General features: G+C 46.4%; 1 protein-coding gene across 1 annotated transcript; it reads left to right on the plus strand.

Annotated features, from left to right (window-relative positions):
• Cpa4 (carboxypeptidase A4) lies at window positions 1-19717 on the plus strand. The gene is made up of 11 exons (XM_059257013.1): window positions 1-83; window positions 757-838; window positions 1477-1611; window positions 3049-3147; window positions 6732-6833; window positions 8229-8333; window positions 8998-9108; window positions 10387-10477; window positions 12281-12480; window positions 13278-13362; window positions 19495-19717. Exons 1-11 carry the CDS (start codon window positions 1-3, stop codon window positions 19680-19682), a joined length of 1281 nt encoding a protein of 426 aa, XP_059112996.1. The 3' UTR covers window positions 19683-19717.
• The last annotated feature ends 713 nt before the right edge of the window (window positions 19718-20430 follow it).

Here is a 20430-nt window from a genome sequence, read left to right on the forward strand (position 1 = left end):
ATGCTGCAGAAGCTGATTCATGCACAGGACAGAGTGCAGGCCGGGCGGCAAGGGGGGCTTCTTCCGGGCGCCCTCAGGGCCCGGTAGGCAGCCGTGAGGCTCAGGTTGAGCCTCATACCCTAGTCCCACCCAGTTCCCTTGTCAAGCACACGCGTGGGGCTGGGGAGCACGGTTAGTGCTCTCATCCTGGCCTTCCCAGGATAGAGGGAGGGTCTGTTCCCAAAAGTTCCCAACTCTTCCAGGCACGAAGGTTCCGTCGGGGTTTCCGCCCTCGCCTTTGACAGTGAAGAAGTGTTTCTTTATGTCTTGAGTTAGCCTGGAGCCTAACTCAGGGACATTCCTTTCTGCAAAAATATATATGTTTTTCATTATAAAGTAATATGACCACATTACAGAAAACAGATACAGGAGGGGAAAAAGTAAGCCATCCATAATCCCGCGACCCAAACGAGCACTGGCAGCCTTTACTCTATTTCCGTTGTCTGTTTTCCTTCCAGCCCATCTGCTTTTTCCATCCTCAGAATCATGGCATACATACAATTCTGTGTCCTGCTCTTTCGCTTAATATTCCCCTTAAAGTTATACATAAGCACTTTTTCATCCTTGCCACAGAGTCTTGTTTTTAATGGCTATACATTATAACCAAAGACTAGACCGTTTCCTTCCATCAGCACAGCCCTGTCTGGGATGGTGGGTTTGGGGTCTACTTGCCAGCTGAAAACTTACCATTATCTTCTACTCTCCCCCCTTTTCCAGGGACCAAGTTTTTAGGATTAATGTCAGAAATGGAGACGAGATCAGAAAACTGACTCAGCTAGTGAATTCAGACCACTTTAAGGTACGTGGTTCTCTTCACCCTCTGGAGTGTTCCAAGTCTGAAGGCGACACAGTCCTTGTATTTGTTTTTTATCCTTGTGAGTTTTCTGTTCATAATGGAGTATGAGTTCACATGCCATTCACACGAGCGAGAGGGATGGGGGTGCTGGTGCTGGTGGTGGTGGTGGTGGTGCTGGTGGTGGTGGTGCTGGTGCTGGTGCTGGTGCTGGTGCTGATGTTGGTGCTGGTGCTGGTGGTGGTGGTGGTGATGGTGGTGGTGGTGGTGGTGCTGGTGGTGGTGGTGCTGGTGGCGGTGCTGGTGCTGGTGCTGGTGCTGGTGGTGGTGGTGGTGGTGCTGATGCTGGTGCTGGTGCTGGTGGTGGTGTAGGCCCGCAGAGCTCAGTGTTGCTGTGCTGTTAGATGGGAGGCCTAAGCCGCGGCCTCCCTACTTCTTGTAGTCCTCATTGTTCCTTGAACTTTATTAGGTACTGAATGCTGGGCAAGTCTGACCAGATATGCCTGTGAAATGGGCGATGTTCGTCCTTGGGCAGGACTCGGGGATCACCCTGGCTTTTGACAGTGGTTCTCTAAAGAACAGGAGCTCATTTCATGTTTTACCCGGACTGTCTTTTAACCTGATTGTGTTTCTGTTCGCCTTAGCTCAATGTCTGGAAATCTCCCTCCACTTTTGATCGGCCGGTGGATATCCTGGTCCCCTCAGTCAGCCTACTGCCTGTCAAGTCCTTCCTGAAGTCTCAGGGCTTAGACTACTCAGTGACAATTGAAGACCTACAGGTGGGTAAGCCAGGCTCTCTTGCTAGTCTTGCATAAGATGAAGCCACCAGTTAGAGTAGACCTGGGAGATTTAAAAGTGGCCAGGGTCATCCTTTTTCACCTCCCAAGGTGAAGACATTGAGACCGAGGGAAGCAGAGGTTAATAACTTGTCACAGGGTGAGTGTGCTATAGAGATAGGCAGCTAGCTGCACAGATCTTCACCTAAGTCTTGACTTTGCTAACCACTAGCCTGTGTCCTTGGGCAAGCGTTTACCCTCATGGGCCTCCATTTCATCGTTGCTAAAACGGTGACAATGATTCCTACTTCAACTATTCATCGAGACGATGCTTCTATTAACTGTATATAATACATCTAACACATTAGACGCTTCAGTAGGTAATCGTTCACCCCCCTTTTCTTATTTGAAGTTAAAAGCAAGCGTGTGTGTGTGGGGGGGGGGGGGGTTGTGGGAACCGATCAGAAGAGGTGTCTTTTGAGAAAGGGGGAATGTCACCAATAGCTCCCAGCAGAGGGAACATCGCCATCCGGCCCTACATCCTACACTGAACAGCAGGACAGTGTCTCTGACTAACGCTCTCTCCTTCATCGAGGTAGGTTATGGACTAATTGGTGATTTGGCCCAGGATTTTCCTGATGGTGTGAACAGCTGTGAGCTTATTAATCATCCTCACATGTCACAGACATCTGCCAAGAACCTTCAAAGTATGAGTGGTTATAAGAATTTCTTTGTTTCTGAATGGTTTCCCAAGCTGTGGGTTTCAGAGGTACTGGATAACCAGATGCAGGCTGATGTCTAGAGATTTCATACTATAGAAAAACCGAATCGCGCATATGTGACTTCCAGGGAGCAAGTGGATTTTGAATGGGATAATGTAAATCGGATATTAAAAAGTAAAGTTTTATAGATATATGGAAAAAATCTGACCCTCCCTCCTTTTTTAAAATGAAAGACAGGATAGTTTATTATTTTTAATTGTGTCACACTGACTGTGACGATCAACACACATAATTATAGAGAGCTCTTCTTCTGGGTATGCACCCTGCACTAGTTTTATGTACTGAAAAAGTTTCAACAGAACCAAGAATGTTAGGGAATAAAGACCTTAAGCAGAAATGAACCCAGATAATTCCATTGTCTTACCCCACAGAATTAATGTAAACCCTTTGGGAATTAGCAGCATTAGAATGCCATGTAGTTCAGATTGAAGACATTTTGGATGTACGCAGCACGGACTTTCATTCCCTGGAACTGTAATCTTCGGCTTGTATCACTTAAATGCTCTAGCCCCATTAGACCTTAGACATGTTTGTTGCTTGCTACCCTGTGGGGGATGCCATCTTGGCCAGCCCATCTACCCAGATGAACCTCTGTCTCCAGCGGATCCCTTCACCATGTTGCTGCTGTGTCTGTTTTTTTTTTTTTTTTTTTTTTTAGGCCCTTTTAGATAACGAAGATGAAGAAATGCAGCACAGTGAAGGGCAAGAGCGGAGTGGGGATAACTTCAACTACGGATCTTACCATTCCTTGGAAGCTGTAAGTGTTTCCCAGCAGCTGAAGGCCAACACTCTCTGCTTGCCCTGTTTTGTAACCTCTCTCTCTTACATCCAACTTCAGCACGGTATCGCTTTGCAGAGGGGCTAACGGGTGTGGACTTTTATCCCTTCCCCACTGGTTTTTGAACCCCCATCAGCGCCCCTGTGCCTGTGAAACACAGCCGCAGTTTTCCCTGCAGACACCCTTCTCCAGCAGCCTTCTAAAGAAAGCCATGATATAATGGCAGCCTTTCCAGTCCTTGTAATTCAACCTTCTCCTCCATTGGAATCCCTAGCCCAGAATAAAATGCCATTTACTCCAGGCAAGCAGTCAAGCGGTTATTTCCAAGGTTAACCAAATATTTCCACTCATTTATCATGACTCCTTATAACGTATATTTGTTCCACAATGCAATTTGGTGCTGTGTGTAGTTAGAAACCACTTTATATAGCTGACTTTCAAGGTAAGCCAAACTTTCAAATGAGGAACTTGGAGCTGAATAATTTCATATGATACTGGAACTTGAGAAATCAAAAGGGACCTCAGAATGGAACAGCATCATTCACGATTCAGGGCTCTTATGTCCCAAGTGTCTCTTTTGTTAGTTTGCAGACTCTACTAGCTTGGGAGCCCCTCCCAAATCTAAATTGCTCTTCTCCTCCTCTGCCTTCATACGTGCTGATCCTTATGTGCAGACGCCGTGTTCCTGGCAAATTTCTCAAGAGGCGTATACCTCAAGTTGTTTTTCTTCTAGATGAGGGATTAGTTCAGGGGCTGGCCAACTGTTTCTACTTCTTCCCATGATTGTCAGTAGCTTTGTTTATTGTGTACACTTCCAACAATTCTGCCCCTTGATCCCCCTTGTGACCAATGACATACATCTGCAAAACAGCTGGATAAAGTTAGGAGTTCAGTTCAGTCTCGGGCCACGGACGAAAGCAGAGCTCAGGACCCACACAGGGATCAAACCCGTAACACGTTAGCCTCATTAGTGTGGGGCCTCTCCCCAGCTGAGTTAACCAGTTGCAAATGTCACCCAGGGACCAAGAGAGGTCATCCACTTACCTTACTCTACCTTACCGATCTGTCTGTCTCACTTTCTCATCTGCTTGTTTCTGCTCCCACTGACTTGGGTGTCCCTTGTAGAGTGACCTTCAGCTAGCTCTTGTCCCCAGAGACCTGTGCCTATGCCATCTGTCTCCTGGCCAGCGCATTCGGGGTTCTTCCTAAAACCAGCTTTGAACAGCTCAGATCCTGTGGCCACTTAGGCTTTTCTAGGTCTCCAGTGGGATTCCACATTTGCTGCTGCCAGGGCTTCTGGTTTTAGGTCTGTGAATGGCTGGCATGTGAATTTGCACCCCACATCTGGTATAGCTTGGAGGTTTTTAAAACAATTTCCCATTTATCTACCTACCCACCCACCCGCCTGCCTATCAACCATCTATCTATCTATCTATCTATCTATCTATCTATCTATCTATCATCTGTTTATCTCTCTCATCTTCTGTTTATCTATCTATTTGTCTATCTAGCTCTATCTATCTATCTATCTATCTATCTATCTATCTATCATCTGTTTTTCTCTCTATCATCTGTTTATCTATCTGTCTATCTAGATCTATCTATCTATCTATCTATCTATCTATCTATCTATCTATCCTCTATCTATCTATCTATCTATCTATCTATCTATCTATCTATCTATCTATCTATGTATCTATGTATCTATCTATCTATATCTGTGCGTAAGGGTGTACATGTGCCATGCAGCTAATGTGCAAGTCAAGAGGACAATCCATTTTCTCCTTCTACCATATGGGTGCCAGGAGTCAAACTCAGAACTCACGTTGTCAGACTTGGTAGCTTTTACCTGTTGATTCATCAATAGTCCCAGCCTGGTGTTTTAATCCTGCCCCTCTGCCTGTCTCTGTCTCTGTCTGTCTGTCTGTCTCTTTCTTTCTCTTCCTTTCTCATTTCGAGACAGGGTTTCTCTGGGTAGTTCTGGCTGTCCTGGAACTCACTTTGTAGCCCAGGCTGGCCTCGAACTTACAGAGATTTGCCTGCCTCTGCCTCCGGAGTGCTGGGATTCAAGGCAGGTTTCACCACAGTCAGCTTGTTTTAACTTGTTGTAGGTGACTGTCATTTCTCATGACCCACAGCATCTACTCTGCTTTTCTTCAGTCTCTAGTGTCTGTGGGTTGGGAGAGTTTCCAAGATGTCCCCCTCCCCTTTATTTTGAGACAAAGTCTTACATAGCACACTAGCATGGCCTCCAACTCCCCATGGAGTTGAGGATGACCTGGAACTCAGGATCCTTCTACTTTCTGAGTGCTGCAGTTACAGGTGCATACTACCACCCCTGGTTTGTGGGGTCCTGGGGACTGAACCCAGTGGCTCATGCATGCTCAACAAGCATTCTGTTAACTGAGTTACACACCCAACCTTCCAAGCCCTTTGCGTGATAAACAAGAATTTTATTCCTCCGTTACTCTCTATCTTCCTTATTGATTATTTTTATGAGACAGGGGCTCTCATTGAACCTGGTCTCAGTGGTTAGCTTGACTAGCTAGCCAGTGAGCTGCAGGGGTCCTCCAGTCTGTGCTCCCTCATCACTAGAGTGGTACACACCACCACGTGCAGCTTTTTGTGAGGGTTCTGGGGACCTGGACTCAGAGTCTCTTCCATGGCAAACATTTCATTCATGGAGCCACCCTTGCATTTGTATTTCTTTTTTATTTCATTTTTTTTTTGAGACAGGGTTTCTCCGTGTAGCCCTGGCTATCCTGGAACTTACCCCATAGACGAGGCTGGCCTCCAATTCAGAGATCCACCTGTCTCTCTCTGCCTCCTGAGTGCTGGAATCAAAGGCATACCACATGTGGCTTCTTTTCTTATTTTATATTATAAACAATCTATTTGTATTGTTTTTGTGGGACACACACACTGTGATTTTTTTTTTTCCTAGTGGAGAACAATTTGGCGAGCTCTGCCATTCAGAGCCTTGATAGGCAGGCCTATTCTGATGATCCAGTCCAGGATAATGCAAAGAATCACACTTTAGAGCAGTATCTGTTGAAGTCTCTCTGCTTTACTTAAGTGGACTATACTTTTGCAGACTACTGACATGTGTTGTTCAGACAGCTCCCTGCCATAAGCACTCCATGCTGATAATGTGGCCAACCCCAAGGTCAGGGTCCCAGAAGAAACTTAAGACTGACAAGATACGGTTCACAGACACCCAACCCATAATGGAACAGAATTTTTTTTATTTTTTTATTTTTCAAGATAGGGTTTCCTTGTGTAGACCAGGCTGGCCTTGAACTCACAGAGATCCACCAGCCTCGGCCTCCTGAGTGCTGGGATTAAAGGCGTGCGCCACCACTGCCGGCTTGCACAATGGAACAGAACTTTAAAATACCATAGAGTTGGGTCTAGTAGCACATGCCTGTTATCCCAGCTTTTGGAAGAGGGAGGTAGGAAGACTCCAAGTTCAGGACTAGTGTGGGCTACATAGGAAAACCCCAACTCAAAAAATAAAATAACGTTTTTTAAAAGTGTCCTTGGTTCACTTTTCCACACTTCAGATTTACCACGAGATGGACAGTATTGCCACAGATTTCCCTGACCTGGCAAGCCGAGTGAAGATTGGAGAGACATTTGAAAAGCGGCCTATGTATGTTCTGAAGGTGAGGCCCAAGGCCCTTCCGAGGATCCCAACTTGACACGAACTTCTGGATCTGAATTTCCAGGACCCAGCTGTGGTCTGCAAAGGAGGCAACTTTTTAGACCCCCTTGGTTCTAAGGAAGAGATTGTAGCTTCCAGTCATCTTTGTTTGTTCAGATATTTGATCTGATTGAATGCCCTGCTTTTATCTCCTGTAGGCTTGTTAGAAAGAACATATCCCAGCCGGGCGGCGGTGGCGCACGCCTTTAATCCCAGCACTCAGGAGGCAGAGCCAGGTGGATCTCTGTGAGTTCGAGGCCAGCCTGGTCTACAGAGAGAGATTCAGGACAGGCACCAAAAAATATACAGAGAGACCCTGTCTTGAAAAACAAAACAAAAAACCAAAAACAACAACAACAACAAAAAGAGCACATCCCGTTCTCTGTTTAGACTGAGAGCATCAAGGCAGAGGCTGTTAGTATTCCTTAAGACTCTCAGAGGCCCACAGTCTGCTTTCACTCCCACCGAGCAAGTCAGGATAGGCTATGAACTCCGTTCCGCTCTTAGGGCCTCTTCTTGGAAAAGAACCCGGTCGCTTACATTAAGGTAGATGTAATTTTAAGCCCAGCCTCAAGTTGTTGGCTGCATGGAGCCCTATTTCCAGATATTTCTAACAGATTCAGATCTGTATTGGCAAAAGAGGCAGAGAGCTATGACGATGACATAAATCACATAAATAATCCAGCTGAACACATAGAAAGGAATTTGGGCATAAAAACCGTGGAACAACTTTTTGATGGGAAGAATTCGCCAAACCCTTAGCTTTGTGGAAGCCAGGTTTATAGTAGGAGGAGAGACACACCGCCGAGCTGGTTCCTTTAAAATAATTACATTTAGATTATTTGCCCATCTGATAGAGACCCTGCCTTCATTAGCACCACGCTCTGACCCATGGAGCCCCAATGCTATGGCAAAGGCAGGAAGCAGAATTCATTACTGCTGTTTACAAAGAGCCATAGTGAAGCCCTCTTCTCCGTAATTTAAAACCGAATTCATTTATTACATCAACAGAACAGTCTGGTTCATGTACCCTTGTGTCTCTCTCTGTTGGGAAACCATTTGAGATCTTTCAAGAGACACACTATTATTTCTAATCGCACTAGCATTCTGACCCACAATACCAATTGTTTCTCCTTTCCATTTACTCCCAGAGCTGGAGAGGTCTGAGCCGCCCAGAGCTGCAGCCAACCAATTAAGCTCCCAGGTCACGGATAGGCCTGATAAATAGATGGTGCCCTCAGGAACATTTGGTCCCTGAATTATCTTAAATGAATTAAATGAATAGGAGCGGGCTGGGGAGAGGTGAGGCGAGCTGTGGACGGGCAGGTCATTTTCTGGCCCCTTTTCCCTTCTACAGTTCAGCACGGGAGGAGGCAAGAAGAGACCGGCCATTTGGCTGAATGCAGGCATCCATTCCCGTGAGTGGATCTCACAGGCCACGGCTATCTGGACGGCGAGGAAGGTCATGTCACCCAGAATTAGTCAAGGATTCTGGTGGGCCTGGGGTGGGGGACAGATCCATCCCATGGAGCTGGGCCCGGGGGATGAGGTAGGAAGGTGCTTTGCACAGACCTAGTAGGTTGGCATCTTCTCAGATGGGAGAAGGTCAAAGCTCCTCTGTCAGTGATGTCACTGTGGTTAAGTGACAGTGTGAACAAGCTAAGGTACTTCAGAGGTGAGCCTGAGACCCTGACTCACTGTGGGCCCTGCAAAGGGGACCAGAGCCTTACTCGGCACCTAACTCAGGTGCATTTCACCTTCATCCCCTGCCAAGCCCTCAGGATTCCTGGGTTCTCATATTGCCTCCAAATCTTTCAAGACTAGTTTGAGCCAGTGCTGGGAGGGAAGGGCGGTCGGTGTGTATGGAAGGAGTGAACAGAACGGTCTCCTCTCCCTCAGCCACTTGTCATTGTCACTCAATACTGTCATGCAGTCCTGGCCCCAGGCTTTGAGAGACTCAGAGGGCTTTTCAGAGAGCCCGAGGGGGCTTCAGAGAGGCTTCAGAGGGTGGAGACTATCCTAGGAGCATCATTAGCGGGGTGCTGGGCACCTCAGGAAAACACCTGGATAGACCTACAAACCTACCCTGCCATGATGTAGCTGACTAGTATGTTATCTCCGCTTAGATTGTGACTGATTACCAAAAGGACCCAGCTGTCACCTCCATCTTGGAGAAAGTGGATATTTTCTTGTTGCCTGTGGCCAATCCTGATGGATATGTGTACACGCAAACCCAAGTGAGTAATTCCAAATGACCAGGGCCTGGATTGAGCTCACCAGTTGGATTCCATATTTTGCTAATGCGCTTGGAGATGATTTCCACCAACGTGTATGTAAGACGCTCCCTTGGGACTTTTTTTTCTAGTCATCCTCTGAGCTGAGAATCACCAGGGAACATATTATTTATTTATTTATTTATTTATTTTTTTAGGGAGAATAATCTAAGGAACTCTCTATTGTGGGTCTTGAACAATTTCAACATTTTACCTATCTTCTGTTCATCTTTTTCTCTCCTACACAATTTATTTTCTTGACATATTTTAAAGCAAATCCCAGACATCATGTTATTTCATCTACAACGACCTTAGTATGCATCTCTAGCTGATGATAATAATAATAAAAAACCCAAACCCACCACAGCACTGTCACCTTTGAAAAATTAATGGAAGTTCTTTAATATCCTCTAACACCCCCATTATTTTAAAAACGTCCCTTAGGAGTCAATTTGTCGGAGTCAGGATCCAATAAGGTCTGTGTACTGTAGCTGCGACTGTGCCTCTGAAGTCTTTATTCATTCAGCAGCACCCCCAAACACACCCTTTTCAAATGTCATTCATTTGTTGGAGAAACTAAGTAATTTCCTGTATAATGTCTCCCATTCTGCGTTTGGCTGATGGCTTCTTTGTTGTACGATTTAATTTGTTCCCTTATTCCCCGGTTGAGAGTGTGATTGAATTCAGGTGACTGTCTTAGAATATAATAGGCCCCGTGCATGTCTGTGGCATGGGTGATCTTCAGTGGCCATTGCTTCTACTTCTGCATAAAGCCAATAATTATTCAGTGCGTTCAGATGGGACCAGCTTGGTTCTTATACAGAAAGTTCCCATCAGGGCAGTTTGAGGGAGTCAATGTCCTTTTTTTTTAAATTTTTCATTTTATTTTTTTTTTTGAGACAGCATCTTACTATGTATGTGTATTCCTGATTGGCTTGGAACTATGTAGAGCAGGCTGGCTTCAAACCTACAGAGACCGGCCTGCCTCTGCCTCTCAAGTGTTGGGATTAAAGGTGCGTGTCACCAGGCCTGGCCCTAAATCCCTTCTTAAAGCCAGAAGTATATACCATCTCCTCTGTGAGGGGCAAAAGCAGAGTGCCCAGGCAACTGAACCTGGAGTCTAGATGTCCCCAGGCAGGGTCACATGCAGCTCAACTCCTCTATTGTGGTCTTAGCCTCCAGAGAAACCCTTCACTGCTCCTGTATCCTGACATACCCCTGAGTGTTTGGTGGCTTTTTCAGAACCGATTATGGAGGAAGACACGGTCCCGGAACCCAGGAAGCCGCTGCATTGGTGCTGATCCAAACAGAAACTGGAACGCAAGCTTCGCAGGTAGGTGGGGAGCTGGTTTCCAACCCCACCGGCAGTGGATGAAGCTGTCCACGCATGCCTGCAGCATGGGATGGGGAGCCAGTTTCCATTCTGGTTTTGTTTTTCCGTTCACTGAGAGACCCTGGGACATCCCTCAGGCTCTGTGTCTATGTGTTCTGTTTTGTTTTTAAGTCTTATTGTTGTGATTTTGAAAGGGAATGATTCAGTAATCCCTGTCCTCCTGAGAAAACAGTGGGCCAGACGGTCTTTGCATTGTGATTATGACTATGTTAATTTTAAATATTTCTTTTATTTATTTGATCTATTGTGGTGAGGCCTTGTGCATTCTAGTCAAGTGCTCCACTATTGAGCTGCCTTCTCAGCCCCTACATATTTTAAAAATCACACACTTCTTAGATGCATGATTCCAAGGCCCCTCCTTAACCCTGGCCATTCTAGCTCTGCCTGGGCAAATTGTAGCTGGGTAGAGGAGTTTCTGGTAGCAAGTTAAGAGAACAGTTGACATTGTTACTCTAGTAGGCAAGAGCCTGTAGCAAGACTTAAATTCCAGCAGCTACCCTCTGTTTGTTAGTATGAATCAGCAGCTAGCAGTCATGGAAGGTGAGTGAGAATTAGGTGACTTGGGTCCTGAGTTCTAGCCGTTTAAAAAAAATATCCCCACAAAAGTATCAACTATTGTTCATGCATTTTGTTCTTCCAATGGATTTTTGTTCTTGAAACTCAAGGATAATCTCAAGATTGCATGGCTAATGAAAATCACCAAATAAACTCACCTTCCACTTTTAAATCCAGTAGTAGTTCTTTCCTACTAATAACCCCCCCCCCGACACACACATACACACACACACACACACACACACACACACACACACACACACACACGCACACATATTTCAAGCTCCAGGCCAATGTGGACTCTGTAAAACCCGTGTGTGAAACCCAGTGTTGAAAACAAAAACAAAAGAAAATAAATTATACGTAACTTTATTTTACTTTTTGCTGTGCTGGGAATCAAATCCAGGGCCTGTGTGTGCCAGGCCAGCCCTCTCCCATTGAGCTATGCCCCAGCACCCCAGTATTTTGTTTTGAATTTATTTTAATTATATAGAACTATTGAATGGATTTATTTTAATCATAAAACTATCATAAAAATCACAGGGAAAATAATGATTGAAGGATGGTAACCAGCCAGCCAGCCAGTCAGTTCCTAAGTCACGACTGTCTCTTGTTCTCTCATACACACGTACACAGACATGCGCATGCATGTGCACACACACAGACTCACACACCAAGGCCTGTTTATTGTGAAACAATGCAGAACGCAATCTGTCTAAATACCTGGTGAGTAATCAAGAGACTTTTTTTAAACCTCAACAATAGATTATGTTTGTCAGCAGTTGGCCGTTAAGACCTGAACCAAGAGAAGAAGTTGACACCAGAATAAATGGAGTCATTTTCATTATTTATTGGTATTCATATTAATTATCAAGCACACTTATTAATTACAACTCGTTCTTGAGTGTGACATTAATTATTTATGACAACTGCTATTAGCACAATACGAGGTCAACTCTATCCTCTTAAAAAAGTTCTAATACTTTTCCTTCTCATTTGTAGCAACACCTCCCACTCCCAAACTCCCTCCCTGTCCGCTCCTCAGAATCTGTACCTGCCATGAGTAGATTCTTGGGGGCATCTAGACAAGTACCTGTCTACCATTCCAGTCAAACTTGGGGTATACGGTCCTCCTTTCTGTCTTCTTGGCCTGTGGGTTACTCGTTACTGATCAGTTCTCCTCCGCAGGAGAAGGGGCCAGTGATAACCCTTGCTCTGAAGTGTACCATGGCTCCCACCCCAATTCTGAAGTGGAGGTGAAGTCAGTGGTGGATTTTATTCAGAAGCATGGGGATTTCAAATGCTTCATTGACCTGCATAGCTACTCACAGTTGCTGATGTATCCCTATGGGTACACAGTCAAGAAGGCCCCGGATGCTGAGGAGCTGGTAAGTGATGGAGGACTTCTGCATGATCCCAGACTAGCTTGACTTTGGCACGGCCAAGGTGGCTGATTTAGAGCTTTTGAGGGCAAATACAGGAGCCATAGTGAGTACCTCTCTGACCTTTGACTGGTGCCGTCAGACCCACTAGGGACAGAAAGAAGACAGTCCCTCTCCCACTTCAGTGAGTTCTAAGACTTTGTCCAGCCTGTATACTTGATTTTCTAACTAGAACATGTCACAGGTTCACTACTCCATGGTAAGAAGGGTGCCATCTTCTCTCTGGTTAAGGAAGAAGTGAAGGAGGATCTAGGTCATAGCCTGGGGGTTTTGTGTCACAGCCCATGACGCACTCCTGGAATAGGAAAAGTACCTGTAGATGGACTAGTAGGAGTAGGCTTGGCGTTTTCAGGATTGCTACAGGCCTATTCCTCCATGCTGGTCTGCTGAGGCGCCACCCTATTCCCAGGTCACTGCCAGCCCAGCAGTCTGTGGGTTGAAGAAGCCCCACCCAGACTCAAGGCTAGATGAGGACCAGATTTTGGCTCTCTACTCAAGGCTTTTCTCTTGAACATACTTGGCCTTCTCCTTCTGTCATGTTCTTGAACATGACATTCCTCTCCCTTAGGATATCTCAGTAATCTATCTTAACTAGATTCCTACGAGGTTGGCAAGCAGCTCTCTAGGCCTTAGGAAAGCTTGCACAAAGCTCTTCCAGCCAGAGCATATACCACAGATGCTCTCGGAGTGCCCACTGATCTCTGTTCACCTCCATCCTCTCACTGTGCCCAATCCCTCCCCAGGATGACGTGGCGAGGAACGCAGCCAAAGCCCTGGCTTCCCACTCGGGCACTAAGTACCAAGTAGGACCGACTTGCACCACTGTCTGTGAGTATTCCTGGGTGCGAGCTATTGAGAAAGCACCTTGGGAGGAAACTTGAAATGAGCTGGGAGGAGAGATGCAAGCTTTATTTCCTGTGTTGTTGTCTGATGGCTTTAGTGGCTAGTAACAGACCAAAGTTTATGTCAAGACTTTGAGACAAATGGCTACTGTAGGCAGTCATCTTCATCAGTGTCGATACTGCGCTTTTCATGTACCCTTGATGAGTTGGACCTGTCAGTGGGTAGACTCTACATTCCTCATTTGTATCAAGGATCATGACATGTTTTATCAAAAAAGTTGTCAAAGCCTATCCTCCTTTTTTGTATGTGTGTTTCTGTCTGCATGTGTACGTGTGGGTACAAATATGTGTGTGTGTGCATGTGGAGGTCAGAGGTCAGTGTTGGGTGTCTAATCTCTATGGTTTCCTACTTTATCTTTTGAAACTGGGTCTCTCACTGGTCAGCAAGTTGCAGGGATCAGCTTGTCTCTGCTCACCAACATGAGGGTTACAGACCCACGCCACCACGTCTGCTGGGTTACAGACCCACACCATCATGTCTGCTGGGTTACAGACCCACACCACCATGTCTGCTGGGTTACAGACCCACACCACCATGTCTGCTGGGTTACAGACCCACACCACCATGTCTGCTGGGTTACAGACCCACACCACCATGTCTGCTGGGTTACAGACCCACGCCACCACGTCTGCTGGGTTACAGACCCACACCACCATGTCTGCTGGGTTACAGACCCACACCACCATGTCTGCTGGGTTACAGACCCACACCATCATGTCTGCTGGGTTACAGACCCACACCACCATGTCTGCTGGGTTACAGACCCACACCATCATGTCTGCTGGGTTACAGACCCACACCACCATGTCTGCTGGGTTACAGACCCACACCATCATGTCTGCTGGGTTACAGACCCACACCACCATGTCTGCTGGGTTACAGACCCACACCATCATGTTTGCTGGGTTACAGACCCACACCACCATGTCTGCTGGGTTACAGACCCACACCATCATGTCTGCTGGGTTACAGACCCACGCCACCATGTCTGCTGGGTTACAGACCCACACCATGGGTTATAGACCCACGCCACCACGTCTGCTGGGTTACAGACCCACGCCACCATGTCTGCTGGGTTACAGACCCACACCATCATGTCTGCTGGGTTACAGACCCACATCCTGGGTTACAGACCCACGCCACCATGTCTGTTGGGTTACAGACCCACGCCACCATGTCTGCTGGGTTACAGACCCACGCCACCATGTCTGCTGGGTTACAGACCCACATCATGGGTTACAGACCCACACCACCACGTCTGCTGGGTTACAGACCCACGCCACCATGTCTGCTGGGTTACAGACCCACATCATGGGTTACAGACCCACACCACCACGTCTGCTGGGTTACAGACCCACGCCACCATGTCTGTTGGGTTACAGACCCACACCACCACATCTGCTGGGTTACAGACCCACGCCATCATGTCTGCTGGGTTACAGACCCACGCCATCATGTCTGCTGGGTTACAGACCCACGCTACCATGTCTGCTTTGACCTGTGTGAGTGCTGGGGATCCAGACTCAGGTTCTCATGCTTGAATTGTTTCCCTAGGCCCCTATCCATTTCAAAGGAAACTGCCCAGCTCTGTCTTGGGAGATGGATGGTAGTGATAATGGGTTTAGAATGAGTAAGTGGTAGGGAGTCCTCTGACTATGATTAGTACCTAGGAAAAAAGAAAAAAAAATCTACCAAGTCCCCAAATCTACACCTGGCCTCAAAGCTTGTCATCCATAGCCTCATTTTGGAGGACATATTTGTTCTGGTCTCATCTGAGCATTTTACTGGATTTCTGTTGACGTCTTGCCGATTCTCTTATTTTGGCAGTCTGTCTTCAAGTGATGGGGAAATGTCATACTGCACAGCTCTGCCTAAATGGCAGACATGAATGTCGACATGGGCAGAACGGCTCTGCTCCCGTGTAAGGGAGTATGTCCCTCCACAGTGCCTTCTCCATAGCAACCACAGTCTCGGTACCTTCGCCTCTGATCTCCGCGCTCTCTTCTCTGTGTGTAGCTACAGAGCAGTTAGCATGATGCTGGTGTTTGTCTTGCTAATTGCAGCAACAATCCATTAATTATTCATAGTTTATTGCTATTAGTGTTGTTAAATGGGAACTCTTCAGAGGACACATCTGGAGTTTTCTCCACCCTCTGCTTAATCAGCCAGAAGTGATCACGGACCAAGTGAGCAAGCTAATGGAGACTGGCTAGGAGTCCCTTGAGGAGGTCTTCCCAGAGATCTTTGTGGGTCACTGGGGTCCCTGCTTTGGGGTCAAACATCAGTTTAAATAATGGCCTTGTTCTCCCACATCAAACACATTCTTTCCCCCGGCGTGAGCTGTGTCAAGTCAAGGAATACTCACCAGATGCCTCGGACGAGGAGGAAGGCTCTCCCGAGGGTGCCTGAGAGCCATAAAACTTCCCAGCTTTTGAGACTATTCTGTGTTCTTCACAGGTCTCCTGTCCTCCATTGCTTTCTGGAGCAGTTGGTTTTTGTGTGGTAAAGTCTGTCTAACCAGGGGCTCAGCCTGCGCCACATCCGTGGTTGACATCTGCACCTTTAAGCACTTGACTTTTCTTAAGAGTCTTCATTTCAGATGCAAGAAATTCACACTTTGTGGTCTTCTTAAACAGAGCATAGGGAAGAGGGTTCAGTCAACCCCCCCCCCACCATTGAGTGGGTTTCTGAAGATTAATTATTACATCCTGAGGACCTGATAGGTCATTTTGGACTGCAAGATCCTTCTGCTAACTAGCCCCACCCCATTTTACTGCTTTAAGTCTTGTGTCTGCTTTTTTTTTTTAATTAATGCTTTTTAAAGTTATTGTAGAAAATAATGAGCTTCATAGTAGTGTTCTCACGCATCTGCTTGTAGGTGTCTGTTACCTGCCACCCACTACTCCTACTGGTTTGCGTCTGCCCCTCAGCATCTTAGGTCCCTCCCCCATCAGTCTGTCAGTCTGTCAGGGCCCATGTTCTGCCTCAGCCAGCTGCCTCTTGCACCTCATTCCTTTTCCTCCTCACTGATTCTGATTTACTAAGGGCTTCTGATCTAGTAAGTTCTTGGGCTTATCCACCTAGGATAAATCATGGGTTTTAAGGATGTTTGTGACAACGTTATTTATCACCACAGAAATCTGGTGAGCATCTAAAATCCCCACTTGGAGAGGGCTAGACAAAAACACAATTGGCGCATTCATACAGGGAAGCATTAAGCTGCCCTTAAATGAATTAGGTGGATCAGTGTGTACTAACAGGGAATGATCGTCAAGTGATAATTGAAAAATAGAATGTATAGAATGGTGTTAATAGTATATCCCTGCATGCACATGCACGTGTGTGCGTGTGTGTGTGCATGTGCGTGTGCGTGTGCGTGCGTATGTGCGTGCGTGCGTGTGTGTGTGTGTGTGTGTGTGTGTGTGTGTGTGTGTGTGTATGAGAGAGTGTGCGTTTTAAAAGCTCTGGGGCGATAGCTTGGTTAGTAAGGGGCTGCTGTGCAGACGTGAGGACCTAAGTTTGACCCTGAGACCCATATAAACCAGGCATCCTGTCGTGCACAATTAAGCTAGAGCTAGAGATGGCGACAACGTAGCACAGCTGGTGAGTCCCAGGCCAGGGAGTCCCTGTTCTGAAACATCAGGTAGACAGGACTGAGGAACAGTACCTGAGCATGACCTCCAGCCACCACATGCTTCTGCACATGCATGCATCTGCACATGCATATGTACACGTGTGCACCCACACATGTATATGTATACACACAAGCAAGAGTAGGTACACATTGAGCAAGGAATTAAATAAAGTGGAGTTTGTGAACATGATCACTTTGAATACCAAGCAGAGTCCTTTCTGCCTCCTTCCAATGTCTTAAGTGTGGTATGGAATCCTTGAGTTTATCATTTAAAGAACCATTGGACATGCTAGGAATTGTTTGCTTTTAGCTGGGGCATTTTCTCAGGGCACACATACCGTGGGGATCACACAAGGATTTCTGAGAGCATAGCAGAACCCATTCCATTCCCTTGGGAACACGCAATCTCGATGGAAGCTGTATCTTTAGAAAAGTGTGTCCATGAGAAACAGTTCTCAGGAACAAGGGAAAGGAAGGGACTGAGCTTACATTATCAGATGTGCTAATCCACCAGATGGACCGCATGGCGACTGGATGGACCACTTAAAAGGACACCGCTTACATTCCAGCTCTGCCATGTTCTGCCTGTATTTCCTTAGCTGCTTCCCCACCCTGAGCCTGGACTTTTCCCAGCTGTAAACTAAGGGCAGTAATGGCCATTGCTGGATTTTAAAGATTAAGATATCAGGACTAGAAAGCCTTTGATGTAAGGACTAGCTCATAACAGATGCTGAAAAAAGACTATCCGCTATCGTCATCGTTTTATTAGTGACAGTCGCCTACGTTTTACACTTGTGGGCAAATTCCTGTTCTAGTAGTCTGACTGGGAAGCAGCAGAAAAATAGATCTCCTATCTCTTTCAAGTCTTCCTGCCAAGGGAAGTTCCAAGGAATGCTTTTCCTTTTCCTGTGTATCAGTTATCTCTTGCTGTTTAAAAAAAAAACAAACAAAACACAAAACCAAAAACCAAAAAACAAAACTAGGCTAAAACTTCTCAGCTCAACATGATAAACATTTATTTTCATGTTTATGCGGGTCAGGGATTGGAGAGCATCTTATGTGGACAGCTCTGGGGCAGGGTCTTGCAGGAGGTCTTAGTCAAACTGTGTTCCCAGGTCACAGTAACAGACTTCAGGGCTGGGTGGTCTGCTTGTAGGCACTCCAGTGCCTGGTGAATTAATGCTGACTCCTGGCAGGAGGTTGCATTTCTTCACTGAGCCTCCTCACTGGGCTTCCTGGGCACCCTTACATCAGTGGCAGCTGGTCCTCCCCAGAGCGGTGACCAAAGACGACGAGCCACAACTTTCTGTGGTAGCCTGTTAACTTTGGCACAAGGCCAGCCTTGTTCTGTCTAAAGGAGGATGGCACAGGCCGCCATCTCAAGGAGACAGGGGTCACTGGGCTAGGAGGAGATGCCTGCCTCACTCTGTCCCTAACAAGATAGGTTTGAGTTTCCTGGAGGACTGCAGTGGTTTAGTGAGAAGATGGGAATGGGGATTCTATTTTTGGCATATGTATATATGCGTTATGTTTGTGTTTATGCATGTTCACATGTATACATATATATGAACATGCATGTAGAGGAATTTATTGCCTTTTTCAATCACTTTCCACCTTACTGAAGCTGGGTCTCAAGACCCAGAGTTTGTCGATTCAGCTAGCCTCGCCAGCCAGATTGCACCAAGACACTGTCTCTGCCTCTTGAGCATTGTGATTACAAGTGGGCCATGATGCCTCACCAACATTACGTGGATTCTAGGGATCTGAACTCTACTACACAAGCTTGCATGGCAAACTGTTTGCCCACTGAGCCATCTCCCCAGGGTTGGGGATGAGGATTAGTATCTCTTAGTTTAGGCTTGAACAGACCTTCATGGTGCAGGATGAACTAAGCATTATGGATGGAGCCAAGGTGCCTTTTTGAACACAAGTGTCTTAGGACCTGATGACTTTCAGGAAGAGCTCTGCATTCTAAGGAACTCCATCCTGTAATCATTCTTTCCTTTGGGCTGCTAGCTCACAAATAACAGAAAGACTTATTAATTGTGAAAGCTTGGCCTTAGCTTAGGCTTGTCTTACTCGCTCTTATAACCTAATCCGTATTTTTATTAATCTACATTCCACGTGGCTTTTACCTCTTTTCCATTTTGTGTGTGCCACTCATTCATGTCTCCAGGGCATCTCCTGAGTGTCTCAATTCCTCCTCCTCTTCCTTTCTCTCCCCGGAAGTCCCACCTATACATTATTAGGTGTATAATAAAAGGAAATTATTGGCCATTCAGCTTTTTATTACACCAATCACAGCAATACATCTTCACACAGTGTACAAATATCTCATGACACCATCCAGGCAGAGTTCTAGCCTTTTCCCATGGAACCCTGCAGGGAAGGAGGCTTCAATGGTATTCTCTTCTGACTTCCAGATCCAGCCAGCGGGAGCAGCGTTGACTGGGCATATGACAATGGCATTAAGTATGCATTCACATTTGAGCTGAGAGACACCGGGCACTATGGCTTCCTCTTGCCAGCCAGCCAGATCATCCCCACTGCGGAGGAGACCTGGTTAGGACTGAAGACCATCATGGAGCATGTGCGGGACAACCTCTACTAGTCAAAGAGAGCACTCATATTTTACCCATAAGCCACCACTGAAGGGCCAGAGCCTTCCGGGCTGTTAGGGAACTTAGCTGACTCCTCTTCAGCACTGCTCCCTAGAGATCACACATCCTGGAGGTGGACCTGTGAGGAGTGCTTGCATCAGTGTGGTGTTTGGTCCTGCTGTTCTGCTGAGCCTTCGGTATGCCTCTCTACCCATGCATGATTGGGCAGGCTACATTCACGGTCATTACTTCCTGGTGGCATATGGCTCCCTCACTTTTAGGACACGTCTGATGGCTCTCTAGTCTCTACATTTAGCCAAGTCAGGGATCTGGCTCTGGTGGGGAACTCTGGGAGCTGCTGGGAGAGACGATGCTAATCTTTAGAACTCCTTTTATTTTTTCCTCTTTCTGACATGTTTTCCTTTTAGACAGGGTCTTACTGTGTTGCCAATGCTAGCCTAAAACTCCTGGGGTCTAACAATGATCCTACCCCAGTCTCCCCAGCAGTGGCACCCAGCACTTTCTATCCCGCTTATTATTCCTACTCCTATTATTATTATTATTATTATTATCATTGTTATTATTATTGAGACAGGGTCTCTCTATGTAGCCATGGTTGTCCTGGAACTTGCTATATAGACCAATCTGGCCTCGAACTTAGAGAGATCCCCCTGACTCTGCCTCCAGAGTACACTAAAGGGATTAAAGATGGGCATCACCACACCTGACTCCTCTTAATTATTTTTTTTTGGCTTGAGT

The sequence above is a fragment of the Peromyscus eremicus genome, chromosome 3 (assembly GCF_949786415.1).
Source record: "Peromyscus eremicus chromosome 3, PerEre_H2_v1, whole genome shotgun sequence".
Taxonomy (NCBI): Eukaryota; Metazoa; Chordata; class Mammalia; order Rodentia; family Cricetidae; genus Peromyscus; species Peromyscus eremicus.

Coding starts and splice junctions, on each gene's coding strand:
- Cpa4 (XM_059257013.1), top strand. CDS start 1: ATGCTGCAGAAGCTGATTCATGCACAGGACAGAGTGCAGGCCGGGCGG. Junction 9,109..10,386: donor ATGTGTACACGCAAACCCAA/GTGAGTAATTCC, acceptor TGGCTTTTTCAG/AACCGATTATGGAGGAAGAC. Junction 10,478..12,280: donor CTGGAACGCAAGCTTCGCAG/GTAGGTGGGGAG, acceptor TCTCCTCCGCAG/GAGAAGGGGCCAGTGATAAC.